Source organism: Melanostigma gelatinosum (genome assembly GCF_949748355.1).
Source record: "Melanostigma gelatinosum genome assembly, chromosome: 19".
Classification (NCBI taxonomy): Eukaryota; Metazoa; Chordata; class Actinopteri; order Perciformes; family Zoarcidae; genus Melanostigma; species Melanostigma gelatinosum.
Genome location: NC_136652.1, coordinates 10,504,696 through 10,523,888, shown reverse-complemented (window position 1 = coordinate 10,523,888; position 19,193 = coordinate 10,504,696). Strand labels below are relative to the sequence as shown.

Sequence of the window (19,193 nt, the reverse complement as noted above, 5' to 3'; positions counted from 1 at the left end):
AGAGAGAGACACTCTGGGGTCTGCTTCTCCGTTTCTCACTCTCTTCCTCGGTAGTGCTTTTCCAAAAGCGCCCTCATAAAAGCAAAAGTAATTAAAGGTCCGAAAAAAGGAACAAGAGAGAGGGAGAGAGAGACGAGAGGAGACTGGCAGGATAGCCAGGAGGTAAGTAGTGATGAGGGTGTATGCTCTCTCTGCCATGTGTATGTGTGCGGTTTCTCCCTGTGTAGCTCAGAGGTATCAATGACCTCCATGTTCTCTCTCAGAGTTCATTACCGAACTGTGATTCCTAACAAATCTCTCGTCTCCTTCTCTCTCTCTCGCCGTTCGAAATGAACACTCTCACTCACATACGCATCGCAAAGACTCGGGCTGAATGCTGCTCTGTTGCATAAAGGCCTAAACACGACGTAAGGCCATGAATCTATGTCAAAATAAGGGATGAAGTTAATATCACTGAAAATCAATAAGCCACAATGCTGTGAAATCAACAACTTCATTAAATTACAAGAATACACACTTGCACATTAGTGTACATACTGTACAAGCACACACACACACTGTTATTTGTTCGCAGTCTTTATGCTAAGCTAGGCTAGTAGCTGATTGGCTCCAGTTCCATAACACACAGACATGAGTGGTATTTTCAATGTGTGTATTTCCAAAATGTCACAATAATACTTGAAAGAGCTACGACGGTGGTGAAAACAAACAGAATAAAACTTATTTTGAATTATATTCTAGATGCTCTCATAGCTCTTTATTGCTCTTACTAAGTTTCTCAACAGCCATCAGTTTAGGATCATTTCATCTGATCTGTTCACGTAACACATTTGTTTTTTAGTTGCCGCTGCTGCTGAGAAATCATTTCAAAGAAACCAGTTACTGATCTATCTTGCTGAGCAAAACTCAGAGAAGAATTGACTTTCAAGTCCATGTCTGCAGCTCAACAGGATGTTTTTTTTCCTATCCTTCTCCATTCCTGAATTTTTGTGTTTATGACATTTTGATTTCTGTGAGTGGCACCTTTTTTTCTTTGTGTGTTCAAGGTACAGATCTCCTGTACTGGGAACAGGAACATATTTCACTTGTTATTTGGTTCGTCTTGTGTTTACAGCGCACAAGTGGGTTGAAATGGTAGGTTGGAACAACAGGGATGCCAAAGAGAAATCAGCCTTTTGTGTCTATTTTCAGATCAGTGAAAGCTTTTGTATAACTGTTATACTCTCTTCACAATGTCACAAGAAAAAATGCACAAAAAGTGCATTTGTAGAACCATACTGTATGTCAGGAAATTTAATTTTTGAAATTGAATTTTTCTAATGCTGAATACATTATTACACACAATACACATTGAAGATTCTTGTGTGCTCACCGCAGGTTTTCTGAGCTGAACTCTGACTCCAGGAACTTCAGGAAGAGCTCCCGTCCTGCCGGGTCCTTCAGGGCCTCCTCCAGAGAGAAACCCCACTTCTTCACCCTCTGTTGACTGGGCTCCTTACTGGGAGAGGATGGAGAGTAACAGGCAGTGTCAACGTCAACCTTACGTTTTTGCAGGGATGTCAAGATTAAAAAAAAGATATTTAATTCAAGGGAAATGGTGGAGAAATGCTCAGTGTAGGGAGGGCTGATGTTGATGTGAGATTGGTGTCAGGAAAGCTGCGCATTATGCCATCATTCATCGGAAAATCTATTTTAATCTCTAAGGGAATATGTTTTCTCCTGTCCTACAATTAATGAATTCAGATGAATTATTAAACTACATTAGGCGCAATGATCATACGTCTGCTCTAATCAATTCCTGCATAATTCAGAGCAGGCGAGAGCTGCGACTGCCCTCTGTAATTCTTCAGTTCATTACCTTCTTTTGTCAAGATACCGTTTCAAAGGATGATCAATTATTTGACTTTGTCCAATACGTGTTAGAAACACAAACTGAGGTGGAATGTTTTATTAGGATTGATCGAGTAAGCTGAGCGACCTTTCGTTCACCAATTCAGAAAAAAGCCAATCACTCAAAGTACTAAAGATTTCCAGTCCTCACTGCTGCTGTGAACCCACTCTTGATTCTACAGTGTTGATCTGTTTCATCGTGCCGTGGTTCAAGATACAATTTCTAAAAACAGGCTTAAAAGAAAAACTGACGTGATTTTTTTCAGTGGTTTTTCAATAAACGTCCACATTCAAAATTATATTTCAAAACCTGACACCTAACCCAGAAAATATATGTTTCTGTTCTTATACCTGGCCTCCAGATCCCAGAGGGAGGGGTCATCGCTGGTCCAGGGGTTGGACGGCTCCTGTACCGTCACAAACTGGTCATAGTCCATGTACTGCTCGGTGTAGCTTATCAGACTGACACACACACACACACACACACACACACACACACACGCACAGGACAGGAGACAGAGGACAGGAGAGGTTGAGGGCATAGCTGGTCAAAAGTTAAGAGATGAAGTTTAACACTGCACCCATTTTGAATGTTTCAATATTCAATCAATCAATATTTCCCTTGTTAACCTGATTTAATTGTGACTTGAATGCTATCTGAAGTTAATCTAGTAAATTATGGAAAAATAAATCGTTAAGCAGGAACATCTGTTCTGATCAAAAGCTCCGATGTGATCCTCCTACCTCTCTTTGATAGTCTGCGAGAAACAAGAACCGAGAGACAAAGAGGAGAAAAAAGTGCAACAACAGGAACAGGACTCGGAAAATGTTTCTCTGCTCAGTTTCAACCGCAACTCAAGAATCTTATCACCAATGTGGTTTCTTTACGACATCATTTAAGCCACTGTTGCATCCCTCCATGACATAATGCAGTATCTGTATTGTATGTAACACATTTGAGTACTTACAAGCTTTGGGGAAAAAATGATGATGCCAGGTCATGGCCAAGTTTTCAAGAAGAGACAAACGCATCTCAGATGTATGCAGTGTGAGTGCAGTAAGCAACAACACAAGGCAAGAGGAGACTCAGGACCACGGACAGCGAACACATCCATCATAACCTGCGCTCTTACTTTGTTTGGGAGTTCATGAGCAGTGCTTTGAGAGACAACACGTAAGACTATCTTTGCTCACTACCTTCAAAGCTCTGCACTTAGTTTGCATCCCGAACAGGAAGTGAAACATCATCCTGTGAGAGCCAGCCTTTGACTGCACAGTGAGCATCATCTAGCTTCTTCATGTGTGCATCTATCAGCTTCTTCATTTTCTGAAAGATGTGCTAAAATAGCTGTAGGGTATCACATTAAAATAGGATTTATGCACGTTTGTCTTTACATACGTCCATAAGCACAAAGCTGCAATGGTTCAGTCAGCATATATTATTTTGTTTCAACAGCAGTTCAATCTCACTGTTTCAGCTGGATCTCTGACAGAAAAACACTCCGACCTACAGTAGTACCGTATGCTTACTGACCCAAAAAGTAATCCCATCTGACAAATTATTCTTAGCTCTGTACAAGGAGTCAAGAGGTTAAAGGGTCAGGGAGGCAGAGCAGTAATCACAGTTTTCTGCTCTGCTGGAAAGTAATGGCTGTTCCGACTGACTGAGCAGAGGATGGGACTGTCAGGCAAGCAAACACAGGAGTAGATGTGCCACACAGGGAGGATAGAGAATAGAGACGCATGTATACATATCTGTTTTATCTATAAGGAAGGTGGACAAAATACCAAGAACGCCTGTACAACTTAACGCAATTCAACACATCATAATAATAAGAGAACAGGTCTGTTTGTAAAGCTTACAATGTGAGCTTCGAGGCTTTGTTGACCTTTAACCCTGTTCACACCCAGCAGCATCTTTTCCATATTATCCAGTTTGCTCTGACCATGTCCCTACCCAGTGCAATCAATCTGTTATTTCCTTTACTTTGACATGGAAACCTGCCAGCACAGCAAGACGGTTTTAAAGCAAATCTGTTTGACTCAAGTAATTAAAAAAAATTCCAGCTGCAATTATTTTCAATTCTGGTGCAGCGACATGCTGAATTCTTTGTTGTTTACAGATACATACACCTTAAACAAGTGGATTTCTTATGGCAACAGGTTGCAATATTATTACTACATTGACAGCTTTTTGTTTTTACTTTTTTAAACAAAGTAAGTTTTTAGGCAGGCAGAAGTTGGTTTAAAAATAGATATTTTTGCAGCAGAGCATCTTTGGGTCTTCTAACCTCTCTTTAATGATCTAATAAGGTTGCTGGACAGTATAAGGTGAGGCCGGGCAGCTTCCTATTTTTCACTTTTCAATGGGCTGTCACATAAATGTGAGTGGGAGTAACATGCAGGTTGACCTGTGCCTTCCCCGTGGACCTCTATTCCCCATTGCCAAACCAATGAGGGGAAGCAGGGAAATCCAGGGAGAAACCACAACCTCCTAAAGCTGTAAACCTCACCCTATTCAGCCCCAAACAGAAAGGACCACATCACTAACGCTGTGGAATTCAAGCTCTTATCATGCTTACATTGTAATACTCAAATGCCAAACAGACACCACTACAGGTTCAGAACAAATCACCCTCCATCTGCCGCTGCTCTTGTACAGATGTAATAGAAGGGAATTCAAGAGAGCACGGGTTTGTCTGATTATAGATGGCCAGAGACGGCACAGCAGATGTGAAAGCAGGCAGGCGAGATCTTCATGAGAAATGCTGGTGTCTCCTTCTCAGCTAACATGGTGTGTAGATTGAAAAGATAAAGATCAGACATGCTCTTCATGATGTGCATAGATTTCCCTTTACTGTACCTTTCAGCAACTTTCGACATCTTCATACGGTGACGGTCTAGCTGGGTGTTCAGGAATAAGATCTGAAGGAGGAGATGACAGGAGTCAGTCTTGGTTTATGTAATACAAAATAAGTTGCTTTGTGGTGGAAAACAATCTCCCGTTGTGCTAGAAAACATGACAGTTCCTGCAATATTTGACCATGTAGCATAAAGTGTAATATGCAGTATAGAGGCTGCCATTGTTGTCGGCAACGCTTCATTGGGAGCGCAGTACAAATCTATATGTACATTTTTTTAAATGAGGTAATGATTTTGGCAGAATTTTACCTCTTTCTCTACATCCTCCTTGGTGCCTTTCCTGCAGTAGTGCAAGGGAGTGTGTATGGGACTCTGAGACGGTGTTCCCTCCTCCGCCAAACCGTACACTGACTGGGCGGTTTGAAGCGGGAGAGAGATGTTAGAGACTCAATGTGCACTCATTGCTTTCTCGCAGCGCAGATAAGGCACGAAAACAGCTGCGAAGAAAGCCACAATGCACTTGTACAATTAAATGGGATACAAATTCGTAAATTAAAAAATAATTACTTGCATGAATGTACATTTCATGAAGAAACAGTGTTGCTTTAATTATGTTATTTGTCAATTTATGCCCACTGTAATTAAAGTAATCTGCATTTTTATGAATTTGCAGTATTTTCATTATGTACATTTATTGTAACCAGATAACAGTAAGTGGAGGTTTGAAAATAATATATTTTTTAAAAAGAGGAGCTTTTCTTTCTTTGTCTAAACCTTGGAAGACCTTCACCTTCAAAAGCGTCCCACCCTGTCATTGGAGCTCATACCTTCTTAACTCTGTGGGGGTTCTTCATGCGTCTACATTTCCTGATGTCCATCTCTGTCGTGTTCACACATCCGGGCTGGAGAACACACAAGCAGAAAAATAAAAATAAATCTGTGTTACAGTCAGTACTGGTGGATTTAAATGAACCCAAAGAGAGCTGTGGATGATGAAAACAATAGACAGTATGTGGATAGACGGCTACAATCTCACATGCACATACAGAGGCTTACCACAGGTCTATGGACGTCCCAGAAGGCTCTCTCCTGACTGTCAAGGATCTTCCTCTCGGTTTTATCCTTTTTCCTGTCGATCCTGCAGATGAGATGAGTCAGTGTGAGAAATACAGCATGCGGCAGTTGAATCAGGATGGAAAAGAAGGGTTATAGAGTCTGTACGCCCATCAGTTTTGAACAATATTGAAGCTCATGTGCTCAAAAGGTTTGCCGTGGTCCTGCACCTGTCTGTGCACCATCTCTTGTGTGTGTGTGCGCACTGTTCACAACCACTGATGTGTACACAGTACAGCACTGAGTACACACACTGTGGACAGATCTACAGAAAGGACATCGTTCCTTTGTAGTTCAAATAAACAAGTGTCCTACTGTGTCTTTACTTGGAAATGAATGGCCTTCCCAGAGAATAAACTATTTAATGTTCTACCACAATTTAGTTAATAGTGGAAAATAACTAAGTAAGTTTACTCAAGTACTGTACTTTTGTGACGTAAAAGTACCTCAAAATTGTATTGAGTATTCTAATTTCATACTTTATATTTTTGCTTTACTCTTTCCATAGCTGTATGTTTGTACAGACACAGCTGGTTACTTGCCACATATTCTACCTTAACCAAGCTGGTACAGGAACATCGTTCTGTGTGATCACTGGCTTTTTCAAAAATGTTTGGTCACACAGACCAGAAAGTAATTCTTAAAAAGAAGCTGCATGCAACTGGCACAATCACTCTGCACTAAATGATGGGTTGCAGGTGCACACACACCTGTACAAATCCATGCAGGGTCCATAATGCTTGTTTTTTAATCTAAAGATCTTGGGACTGTGTTGAACATACTGTCCTCTACACCTTGGATTCAGCGAATATCAATAAATAAATCAAGGAGGGCAGTCAGGTATCCTTTTTACCCTCTTCTGTCTCCATTTCCCAATTCCTATATGTTCCCAAAGCGTACGGTCTATCATTGCTAAATTATGAAAAGGATTTATCATGTTACATACCTCAGAAACATAAAGCAGACTACGGAGCCCCACTAACACTGGACAGCTAATGTATAAGAAACCCCACAACAGCAGAAACACTCACTGTTCATGATGTGGGATGTCGCACATTGAGGTTTTATACTGTAGTGCCTGTCTTTTACCTTCGGTGTGAGTGACATCACTGCATGCATGGTAGTTTCATGAGTTGCTGTGGTAACAGAGCGCACTTACTTGACCTGGGCCTCAGCCTGCATGTAGATAAACTCCCACTTCCTGGCAAAGGCTCTCTGCAGCCTGGCTAGGTTCTCCTGTTGGAGAGAAGAAAGAGACAGACAGACATGTTATGATCAAAAATCTCCAAGGAAAAAATACATTAAAAACTTGTAAAAATGAGAAACCATAGTTTTGAAGTTTCTGAGATACAATATAGATCTGATATCATGACAGACTCATGAATCTGACCTTTCGGGGATTGTGATTTTCTGCCTCGAGCTTGACACACAGATCAATCCTAAGAAGTATTGATCCGTCTATAGAGGGAAAATCCAGCACTCACCGCCTCATAATCTGCCAGCTCCAGCCTGGTCTTGTTCTGCATGGTCCGCTTGCACAGGTAAATGGCTGCAAGGGGAACAGATGCAAACGAAGACTGGGATTTATCAGTATGGCCGCTATACACATTCCCCTTCATCCATGCATCTCTCGTCCCCCATGTCCCTGCCTCACCTCTCCTCACCTCCCGTGGTATGAGAGTATAATTGGTTTCAGAGGCCGCCTGTCCACTTATCTGTTACTTTAGGAAAATAAGGTGGCGTGTGAAGAGGCGCTGAGCCCTAAACTCCAACTCCATGGCGGCCTCTGTGACAGGATGAAGGGCAAGAAGTGGAGTGGTGATTGACTTATCCTCTTGACTTGTCCCCTCTACAGCGAAGGGTACACGTTGTGCTCCAGTTCATCGCTCAGCGGGAGGTCCTTTGTATTTATGCTCAAGTATAACCTTATATATCGGTGTTTTTAATCCTACAAAAGGTATCATAATTAACAGTTGAATGATGTCAAATCCCATTGTTGACACTATATTTGATACAATACCCATTTAATGTATTCACATTCTGTTATTTTCCATTGGTGATTGAATCATTGAATTGTTAGGAGCCATTCAGCCAGATGAACCACGAGACCGTACTGAAAAGAGACTTCACTTTGTATTCAGCCTTTGAATGAAAAATAACACAAATATATCGTGCAGTTAAATGAAAACATGAAATTGAATTGCAAGTTTGGCAGATAGTTTATAAAGTTATATATCTTTAAAGAGTCAGTATAGGTCATGCAAACCAACATACTGGTCCAGCCCCACTGTAAATGAATAATTAGTTTTCCACGTATCATAGCCGTACAGTCACTATCAAAACTGTGCATGTAAAGTAGAAGCTGAGACTTATTTATACAGTATAGTTGTTTCTGCAGATACGATTAACATTGTGGGAGTTGAGCTGTGCTCCACAGCGAAGCTATAAATGTTCACTTACAGCTACACAATAATTAGTTTTCAGTCTTTATTTCATAAGATGTTGCTTGGTGAAGATAGAAGAAGATTTGTAGGAAACACTTTCTAAAGTGCTGTTTGGGATCCAATTGATCGCTTTATTAGTTCTGAATATCGAGGAGTTTAGAGGAGCTGATTTTCAGAGTGTAGAAAGCACTCAACTTTAGCCTCATACGCACTTGAAAGCGCCGTGAATTCAATTTACAGACCGAGTACCGGTGAAATATTACAGGTGAGACATTGATACTGATCAACGGCTCCATCAGCTCTCCTTCAGATATCGTAATGTTGTCTTTTGTGCCATTCAGTGGTACTACGTATTTATACAACACAAGTCTTGGATAATCAATTTGATTAAAAAAAGCATTAATCCTTCAAAACATAGAGGAATACATACATACGGACGAGTTATCACAAGAAAAGTGTGTAAACTAAAATGTTAATGTATCCCTCTTACCATAGTCTGTGTTCTCAGGCTCCCAACAGTTGGATGGCCAAAAATACGGTGCCTGATGGGAAAACAAAGTGAAAAAGTGAGAGTGAAAAGATGTGGATCAACCAATGGTTCGTATTTCAAGGATGTGGAGTCAAAACTACGCAGGCAATTGCATACTTTCAAAACTTTCCTTCAAAATCTAGAGTGCCGATCACCTTATGACACCGTTGTTACGTCTCTGACACGCAGCAGAGCACATGGTCGCAATGCACCACTATAAGTCAGCAATACACGTTTTCACGATCAGTATTGAACAGATTCAGAACAGCTGACTCCTCAAACGTTTCTCTTGGTAAGAGGCATCCTGGGGTACAGCAGAGGCGTGGGAGTACTGCAGCAACACAATAATAGTATAGCGATGAAAGCTGCAAAATAAACTATTGGAAAGATGAATAATAAAGCCAGCAGGCAATGAACAGACGCCGATAGGATTGGTATTTGACATCGCTTGCAGGGTTTTGAATCGCAGTTTCAAAACCATCTTTAGTTGTTTCAATGAAAAGAGATTTGTAATGGGTGTTAATTATTTCTCCTCCTCCTCCTCCTCCTCCTCCTCCGAATATGGAAGCAGGAAGATCATTCGCACACAGATCACTGATCACAGATCACACAGATCATTCGCACACAGATCACACAGATCATTCGCATCTCACCGTGCTGTTCCCCTACTGAGGAAGGTAGAAACATAGTTTCCTATTTTTAATTAGGAAATTCTGGATTGAACAGTCAAGGAGCAGTACAATGTCTTTCTTTCCTTCTTGTCCCATGATGATACTCTAATTCTAGTGTCTTTTGGTAGCCGCCCAGTCAGCCCGAATACAGACCTGCTTCCCTCGCTCGCTTGATGAATATTTGAACAGACCACCATTCATTTTTAATCGGGTCACAGGATCCCAACGTAGTACTGAAGAAGCCGTGGACAACGGACAGGGCCTTTTGTCATCAAGATCAAGATCGGCGTGTTGTAATTTCATTGCTGAACAAGTAATCTTCAACAGTTGATTGTGGTCTTTATGAAACGTAGGCGCCCTCACAATGAGATTAGCCTCACTGGACTTTTCAATATCTCTCACACAAATGCAGGATTAGTTTGAGCTTAGGTCAGTTATGAAAGGCACAGGCAATTTGCATTAATTGAAGAAAACAATAGTAATCCATTACATTAAAGAGCCATTATTAGAAAATCAAGCTTTTTACTCACGATACGTGAAGGAAATCCACAATTCCAAGAATGTCATTCTGGTGAAGGCCCTGGCTTTGTGTATTTTAACCATTGATCAAGCTCTTCACCGTCTGAAATGTCCATGAGCATGCTAGCGTTTGCCATTTAGCATGAGACACACAGTATAGGGCTGATGGGGATGTCATTAATTCTTCAGGTATTTGGTCATGAATTAAAGTTTTGGATAACTTAAGATGCTGATATGGCGCTCGATGAAAACTCAGGGGACCAAATGACAACAAGTGCATCGCTTTTCTACACAATTATGTTTCCACAATAGTTCTTCATGTCGCTACGAGGACCTTGTCCCATCTTTATTACTTTTGAATGTTGAATCTATACATTGAGAATCTAGAACGCTGCTACGTAATATTGTGCATTTACTGGTAAAGTAACTCCTTCACCCGTTTGAGCTGTAAACTAATCCAGCAGATGTCTCTCAAAATTCAATCCGAGGTCACAAAATGCAGAATCAGTTCTCTCAGCAATGACCTCATACATGTAATTGTACTTTTAACAATGTTTAAATACCAATACGTCAGCCTTGTTGGCAACATTTGATATTCTACTCAGTGTCAGGGGACAAAAGAGAAGTTCAACAGAGTCCTTTATCAATTTCAGGAGTCTCAACAGACTATGTAACCCTCTTAACCCAAGACACACCAAAGAGCAAATGTTCACAGGACTCTCTTCACTGCACGGTGTCTAAATATAGAGAACATGTAGAAGCAGCCACATCTGCCTGCCGCAGCCTTCCTCTGTGTCTTCATCGTCTCGTGATTCTCCTGCTCACCTGAAAGCGGTAGAAAGCGCCGTCGTCTTTGAGGGAGAGGACGTGGTCTGCGATGGGGAAGAAGTACCCCTGAGCTGCAATGAGACTCCCGACGTGCATGGCCTCAGCTGTGACAGGAAGAGAACGAGTGCTGATCACTGTGGGTTGCTCAGTACTAGTCTCAGACAGTCACTCGTAAGGGAATATAGATATATATCTACTCGGATGGAATGAACTCAGTGGTAGCAATATTAAGACGATGCAATCAAACTCGACACTCGTGATGTTTTAGGGGGAAAAGTGAAGCAGCTGCCAAATACAACCATCTTCAGAACAGCATTTTCTAAAGTGTTATGACATTAAATGTCACACAGCGTCTGCGTTCAAAGTTTTTGATAACAGTTTGCCATCTTCCACAGCCTGTTGTGTTCTTTTTGAATTTAAATAGGATGTCAGCTGTAGGATTCAGCACTGAGGTGGTTTGACTGAGGATGACTCAGCGATCGACTCAGTCCAGGCTGTGGGCTATTGCACCTGCAATAAACACTGCTCTCCCACCACCATGCCTCAGGTCAGCTCAACGAAACAACTAATTCATAACATCGAGCCATTTTTTGTTAAATCCTGCGTTTCCCTATTTCCTTGCTCATTCTGTTGTTTTAGCCTGTTTAACCTTGTGAATAACGTAATCTGTTGATCATGTTTGAGTTTCTTAAGATAAACTGGGAGGCAAACTGCAAAGATATTCTATTTCTAACACACCCGTATTTATGTTTCTGAAAAGATAACGTTTAACGGATTGTTCCTGTAAGACCGGCAGTGCCTACCACACACTGTGTCTGACCTTTCATAAACTGGGCCGCTGTGACAAACTCCTGCCTCCTGTTGTCTAGCCATTTCAAGAAAGAGCTTTCATATTAATTGTCATTAAAAATTGGGAAACGCCGCACCCAGTAGGTTTCTGTGTCTACTTCTTACAATAATGAAATGCCTTTTAGTAAATGAAGCCCTGTCGTTCTGACACTAGCGCTGCAGTCTTGTATCATTTGTCAACACTTACCTGGATCCTCGATGGACAGGTTCTTCATCAGCCACTGTACAATATCTGTCCCTGAATCAGGTCAGACAGAAAGACAAATGATGGTTATACAGTGTGTGGACACACATCTGGTAGAGATGGGGCGTGATTTAAGAAATGGAAGGAAATGGGGTAGAGTGAGAAATGCATGAGGATAGAAAAGGGAACCACATTTGGGACCAAATGTAAATGTATAAATAGTCTTTTCCACTACTTATCCCCTTCAAAAACAAAAAAATGAATGGAATAAGACAAGATTAATTAAATTAAATTAAATTAAATTAAAAGGAAGAAAGGCCATGATAAACTCAAAAACTGCATTTGAAATGCTGTGTAATAGAGGATATCAAATGTTTAAAATAAAATAAATATAACTGCAAGCTAAATTAAAGAAACAGTTTCAAAATAAGAGAACCCAATGAAGAAGAAATACATATTCTGACCGCTTCATCTCAAGCAGTTGTCTTGAAACAGATACATCAACCAAGACAAGTCTCATATTTAGAGAATTTACATTATTCTATGTGATAATTTACGATGGGTTAAGTTTTTTTTCGGAGGAGATAGACTTTCATCTCATCTGTGCTTTTTCCCCTCTGCTTTCCCTGAGAGGCGGCGTTTAATTCTTCACCATTCATTAGTTTCCTCGCCCTCGGCACTCATCTCCAAACATTTGAGCCGCTGTTCTGCACATCCATCCACTGCTGTAGTAATTGTGTTTATTGTTATGCTCTGCTTATGGCAAACTGGGGTAATGCATTTTCCATGAGTGCAAGGATTGAGACGGTGAAGAAGAAGAATGTTAATGGCCTTTCTTTGTTTCCATCATTTGTTCGGGGTGAGTCAAAGCCTCCCACTGTGGCTCCAGACTTTAAAGTGATTTAGATGATGAATCGAAGCAACAACAGCCAGCAGGCAAGGTGGCCGACTTCAATCCCCACCTGACAGGTACAAGTGGCTCATAATGTTGTTATTTTTCTACTTGAAATGTCATGCGCTATGTTTCCTAATAATGCAGTTCAAGACATTGCCACCTAGAGTCCCAGCTCTGCTGAAGCAGTTGGAGGTTGATTGCCTTGCTTAAGGGCACATTGACAGTAGGACAACAGCATTACTCTCTACGCTTCCACACTCGCAAACATTTAATCATATAATGTCCTCCTACTTTCCCCTTCAGCTGTTCTCCAGTGAGCCACTGATGAAGAAACGGAGCAGCAGCCAAAACAGAACCAGAATGAAATGCAGCCACAACACACATATGTATGTATATCGATCCATCCATGTTAGAAGAGAGATGGAGAGATATTGCAAGTTAACAGGAAGTGGTTCCCTGACAAAAGTAAATGACATAATCCAATAGCAAATAGAACTTTTGGGAGACTATCCTGACCAGAAAAACAGCAGTATCGCTTGTTTGATCAAAAACGAATACATACTTTTGACGGCAATAACAAAGGATTTATCCACCTTATTTCAAGATGTAATTCACAAGCTACCCTAAAACCAGGATCCACAAAGAGGATTGGGTGGATGGTCTCCTCAGAGCCCCCTTTTGACTTTCTCACATGGAACAGTGCTTGCACAGTGCAGGCTTTGCCCTTCTTTGACATCTCTTCCTCTCTCTCTACTTCTTACCTGTAACAACGCTGGGGATTTTGGTCATGAAACTTTTCACAGTTCTGATGGGCACACCCTCCGTTTCATCCTGGATGAGAGTGACAATGTCTTCAATCTGCAGGGGATGGCCGGCAAAGACAAAAAGGGAAAAGCAGACACAGTGAAAACAAGTTAATTAAGATTGAAAAACACATTTATAAGCGGACCTGTTAAAAAGCAGCTGCCTCTGAAATTAGACGCAGCACAACATCTGGGTGCTAAATTTAAGCACAAACGGAAACAAAGCTTTCAGAGTTTCTGGTGTACCAAGGCCTTTGATTAATTGAACCATGCTAATGTTTTTACATGCTATGAAATAAGCACTTGTACCTCCTGGAAAATTGCTGCCGGAAAACAATTAATTTGGAGTGGTGAGCTCATGCTGCACTAGTGTGTTCTCCTTATCTACAGCACTCATTTCTCATTGGTTTATCCTTAAGTTTGATCAGTCACTCTAATATCCCGCCTCATAATCTTGTTTTATAAATAAATAAATCATATTAAGGAAGTAACAATCCCATTTAATGGGGCCTTTAAACATGCTGAATAAAAAAAAAGCTGTAATCAGGTTACTGTATATGGTCATAATTGCTACAACAGCATGAAGTGGGAGGGCATCTCAAAACTGAGTCAGAGGAAATCATTTGATACAAGCAGAAGATGAGGTTCTGCTAGATCAGCACGTGCCATTGGCCCTTTATCACAGCTGTCGCGATATTAAACAAAACAACGCCCACTTTGCACTGTAGTAGTCAGATCTGTTGTTTTGATTGCAGTGTTGACACCCCCTCTCTGCACAGATGCTTTCCTGTTTGTGTCAGTGAGTGGGATGTGATAAGTTGGTCGCTTTGGAGACAGCTAACTCAAAACTACCACAGAAATCAGCACTTCTATAAACAGAACGAGAGGGTTTTTACACCTGGACCATGAAAGAGGTCACATTAAAGATACAATGATTCACAGTCATGGACGTACAGAAAAGAAAAACACTTGACTTCCCATGCTTCTAGTGCATACAGTGTATTGCACTGCACATACAGCACACCCACACAACAAAACTGCATTGTGAATTACGTTGTGGATTATGTTTGCTTTTGATGTTTCTCAAATATGTTTCAAACCAGGCAATAGAAAGTCTGTCTTTCACACAGGAGACTGCTCGTGTCCCTCTTGAAAGAAGTACTTTTGTTGCCTTCAAATATTAAAGAAAAGAAAAGCTCAAAAACATATCATTCACCTCAAAGACTAGACGTTCATAGCCAACATTCAAACTGACACGCCTTCTGGTTTTACATCTCTGTCCATCATTCCTTTGCCACCCTGTTCCTCTCCTTTGTTGAAAGAAACTGCTGCTGGCTGTCTGCTATAAGGTAGGGCACGGGCAGCTTCGGGCTAAAGATCAGAATCAATATAATAATACAATTCTAACTAGACCTTGATGATGTGTGGGGACAGCTGCTCGAATGACTCGAATGGTTTCCGCTGTCGCGAACAATTCACTCCTGGCCAACCAATCAAAACAGGTAATCACTACAGGATGATTACAGACTACAACAGCCGTAGACAGAATCGTTTTAGGAAAAGAAAATATAAAACTGCCGCCTGGATGTCTGATCACAAAACGCTGCCATTTCTTTAACCTGGAAAATAAAAGGCATCAGGGGACGTTTTCCTTTACATGGATACGACAAGTTGAGTAAAAGTTGTTCGATTAGTCACAGTCGAGAGTACAAAACAGACAGCTTTAAACAAGCACATGTCAAATTAATAGTAATACTAGTAAGCATCATCTGTGAAAGCCACGATGGTTGAACAATGAGAAGAAAACTCAAGCTCGAAAACCAAAGAATGAAAACATCACATCACTGGTCTCATCCCTGGGGAGTGGATTTTAAAAAAAGAATCGCCACGGCAACAATCGCTTAGCAGAAACTGAGAAACAATCAAAAATATCTCAAGAATCACTTTAAAGTTACACGAGGTACCTGAACGCATCTGTATTTCCCTGTTGATGGGATGTGTGAGTGTGCCTGTGTGTTTGTGTTTCTGTCTTGTCTTTTTGTGCAATCCAGTGGGAACATACTTCATCAGACTTATTGCGAGCCACTCTATTCAACTCCCCGTGGGGCAGTGAGCTGCCTGATTACAGCGTTAGCGTCATGAGCTTAGCATGGACCAGCTAGTGGGCTGGCAAGCAGTTTGACAGACAGGTGAGCTTAAGAGTGACACAGGCTATGCTGATGATTGCGGTTTAACGATCCCCTTGGGCAGCAGGATGGCCTCACCAGTGATGCTGATGCCATTGCCTCAGTAATCCGTTTATTGTTTGAGTGGGCATCATTCATACTCGAGCCTTATGCAAGACAGAAAGAAGCAACTGATGGATACTGAAGTGTAGGGAGGCACAAATAAGCACAATATTCTTTCAAACTGATATTATGGCAAGGGTAAGCTTCGTCTTTGGAAAACATTGAAGGTGAAGGAAGTATTCAAATGTTTTACTTGGATAAAAATACCACCGTGTTGTAAATTAAATAATAGAGATAGTCGCTTTGCAGAAAAACCCTTTTCAGAATGAAAGTGGGCTAATACATTCTCAGTAGCCACGTGGACTCATGGATCCACAACCTGACATGCACATCCCAAATGTATGCAGAGGAGGCCAATAAAGTACACTTACTCTAAAATAATACCCCCCCCCCCCCTTGTGAATTCCTGACCATGAAACAGCTGCAATTAGTCTTTTCTTTACACAAAGAGAAATCTCTGGATCTTTGGAGAGGAGACAGGAAAGGCCATCACAGTGTTTACACTGAAGCAGACATACATCCTGCTGAGAGAGTAAATGTCAGCTGTGGCCCAGAGGATGTCTGCGCAGGGATACCTGGGTAACGTACTTTGAGAGAAAAGAAAGAAAATGACCTCGTTGGAACCATGCAACTCCAAGCCTTCCACACTGTGACAGGCCTAATTTCCTTACGATGCATTGATGCTTCAGATCATTCTTGAAGGTGTCGAACATTTACTTTTAAATTAAATCACTCTTCAAATGATGTATCATAAGTCTCAACCATGGTAACAGTGTCAGTCGTCTTTTCTTTATCGGCTGTAAGGTTTCAAATTGATGACTGATGGTCATATTTAACATACACCTTGAAGAGCAGCATTGCACTCCATGAACTTATTCATTTAGATTCCTGGGGAGGCAAGGTATGTGATCAGACGAGTCATATGAGACCATTCGCTGATTTCACTCCTTCCAGAAATGCTATAGCACCTCTATATATGACCTTCACAAGATCCCTCACAATCAAGTGCTGAAACACCACACTGGTTGCAACATGGTCATCTGTGCTTTAAGTGGCACTTGCATACTGATAAGGAACACTCAGACAGAATGTCAAGTGACAACAAAAGGAAAAGGAGATGTGAGAAGAAGGGTGAAATAATTAGCCGATAGCCACCCAAACAGATAGTTTCTTGAAAATGTCATGCGCATATTAATAATGTTATATTAGCTGCAACCACGTACTGTAGCTACTTGCAGATATCCTCCCGCGCATGCATGTTCATGACAGATTGGGGGTGGGGGTGGCTTAATTGTAGGGGGCGGGGTTAACCCACACCCAGGAAGAGGAACTCTCTGCTGAGTGCAGCAGCCATTCAAAGTAAATGTTTTTAGTTTTTTTAACTTCTGACGATTGCTATCACCCTTTAAAAAAAAAAAAAGTATCATAAAAGTGGTGTTCATTTGTGAAAATGATCTTGCTAAACAAAACTCCTACAAGTTTGTTTTGCCACACAGTTTTATTTTCTGCAATAATCCCAAATCCCATGAAATAGTAATACGCTTCAAATATACAGAGTCATCTGACATAAGTATATGTTGTGAGTGGACTTCAGGGTTGTAATGAAATGTATTGAACATAAAGCAACATGCAAGGTTGCACTTTGAAGCTTATCAGGGTCCATCTAAATACTGTAAATGGTTGAAAGTAGCCATGAGATTAAATTACAGATCCAGTGACAGGAAGCCAGATTTTGGCTCAACTTCTGGGCGTAAAATTGATTCAAAGAAACTCAATCTGCATTTTAGGTCAATGGCACATATTCCTCATATATAATCTGACACAATGAGTCTGAGGAGACTCATTATCTACACGTCCCAGTCGGCCAGCATGTTGTATTTTGTATCACCACAAACTCAACAAACTTTCCCAACATTTAATTTGTCACTAAAAATAACTTCATCATGATCCCTTGAAATGGAAAGCAGCTCATTTCAGGAGAAGCTCTTATTATATGGTGTTATATGCAGAAATGTTGCTGGCACACAAGGTTGCGCATCATGTTGCTAGAGTTATCTAAATATCAAACTATTTACATAAAGATGTTTGGGAACGTGGCAATAAAAGTGCCAATACACCACCGATTTAATACGTTTGTTGTCAACCAGATTTAAGAATTGCATACTGTACCTCAAAGGGTCAATCATGTGTATAATTATGCTTTCATTGTATAAGATACTGTATGTGACAGCAGTTTAGAAAACGCTTGTCCTGGAGCAGTGCAAATTCAGTCTGGCAAAGCAAGGCTACCTTGGAAACAACCTCAGTATATCAAGATTTCACAACCTGCTGCTAGCATGAGCTGCATCAGCTCTCCCACACACACACACACACACACACACACACACACACACACAAAAATCCCGATGTCATATTTATGATTATGATCCTAATAATCCAATTTACTCTACACTTCCACCGTCACGGAAATGTATTTAAATCTGTCAAAGTTCGAACCACCAAAAGACACCAAAACTTACAACTGTTGTGTTTCCTGTTGCAGTTTAACATGCAGGAACTAGATCTCAGGGGAAAGGCTATGAATAGAATTACATATTAAGGACATTCCGCAGGACATAAGCATTAGTATGGAAAACAAGTCACAAACGTAACTTCAAAATAACTCATGAACACTGGTCTGAAACACTGGCCTCCAGGTTGAAAGTTCTGCATTTGTTTGATGCATCAACCTCTCACTTTTTATACATCACTTGCTCTGAGCAGAGCATATTAACGTGCATGTACCGGTATTTAAAACTGTAGTAAATCCAGATTAAATGTCATAAAATGATACTCAAAATGCATAAACTCCTTTCTTATTGCACGCTTAATGACAAATCGTCTTGTTAACGCCATTTGGTGAGACAGGGCTGCGTGAAGAAATGAGCTAAGAGTCGCTCTCCATGTCCAACTGTCCTTTCAGAGGCCCCAGTTAAATGAATCCTGAAATCCCAGCTCATTTTGTGGGTGGCCATAATGATATTCAAGCTCATCACAACAGCAGTGGTCGCTGTCGGATCCACCCTGAAACACTGTGATGTTTGAAATTCACTGTTGTTGAAATCACAAATGTGTCAGCTCTAAATTGGTTGAATATTCACTGGTATTTTAGCTCTAGTTAAATAGTGTGTTTCAGCCATAGTGTAATCTAAGAATCGGTGGTGCATGTTCCAGTCGTGGTTTTATACTATTGCCCTTGTTTGGTCCTGGTTCAACAGCACAGCACAATGCTGCAGTATCAGATAGTGATCGAGCTGAAGCCATATGTCTCTGTAGTTG

The 19,193-nt window shown here is 40.9% G+C and overlaps 1 protein-coding gene across 1 annotated transcript in view; it reads right to left on the bottom strand.

Annotated features, from left to right (window-relative positions):
* LOC306793574 (regulator of G-protein signaling 6-like) overlaps positions 1-19,193 on the bottom strand; it is a gene marked incomplete at its 5' end in the record, with an annotated part of 55,992 nt that overhangs the window by 4,615 nt on the left and 32,184 nt on the right. The window contains 12 exons of the mRNA XM_079291230.1: positions 1,373-1,498; positions 2,242-2,352; positions 4,754-4,815; positions 5,062-5,163; positions 5,580-5,654; positions 5,809-5,890; positions 7,025-7,101; positions 7,350-7,414; positions 8,800-8,851; positions 10,854-10,960; positions 11,893-11,943; positions 13,546-13,642. Of these exons, the coding sequence (XP_079147356.1) occupies positions 1,373-1,498; positions 2,242-2,352; positions 4,754-4,815; positions 5,062-5,163; positions 5,580-5,654; positions 5,809-5,890; positions 7,025-7,101; positions 7,350-7,414; positions 8,800-8,851; positions 10,854-10,960; positions 11,893-11,943; positions 13,546-13,642 (1,007 nt within the window). The remainder of the gene's footprint in view (positions 1-1,372; positions 1,499-2,241; positions 2,353-4,753; positions 4,816-5,061; positions 5,164-5,579; positions 5,655-5,808; positions 5,891-7,024; positions 7,102-7,349; positions 7,415-8,799; positions 8,852-10,853; positions 10,961-11,892; positions 11,944-13,545; positions 13,643-19,193) is intronic.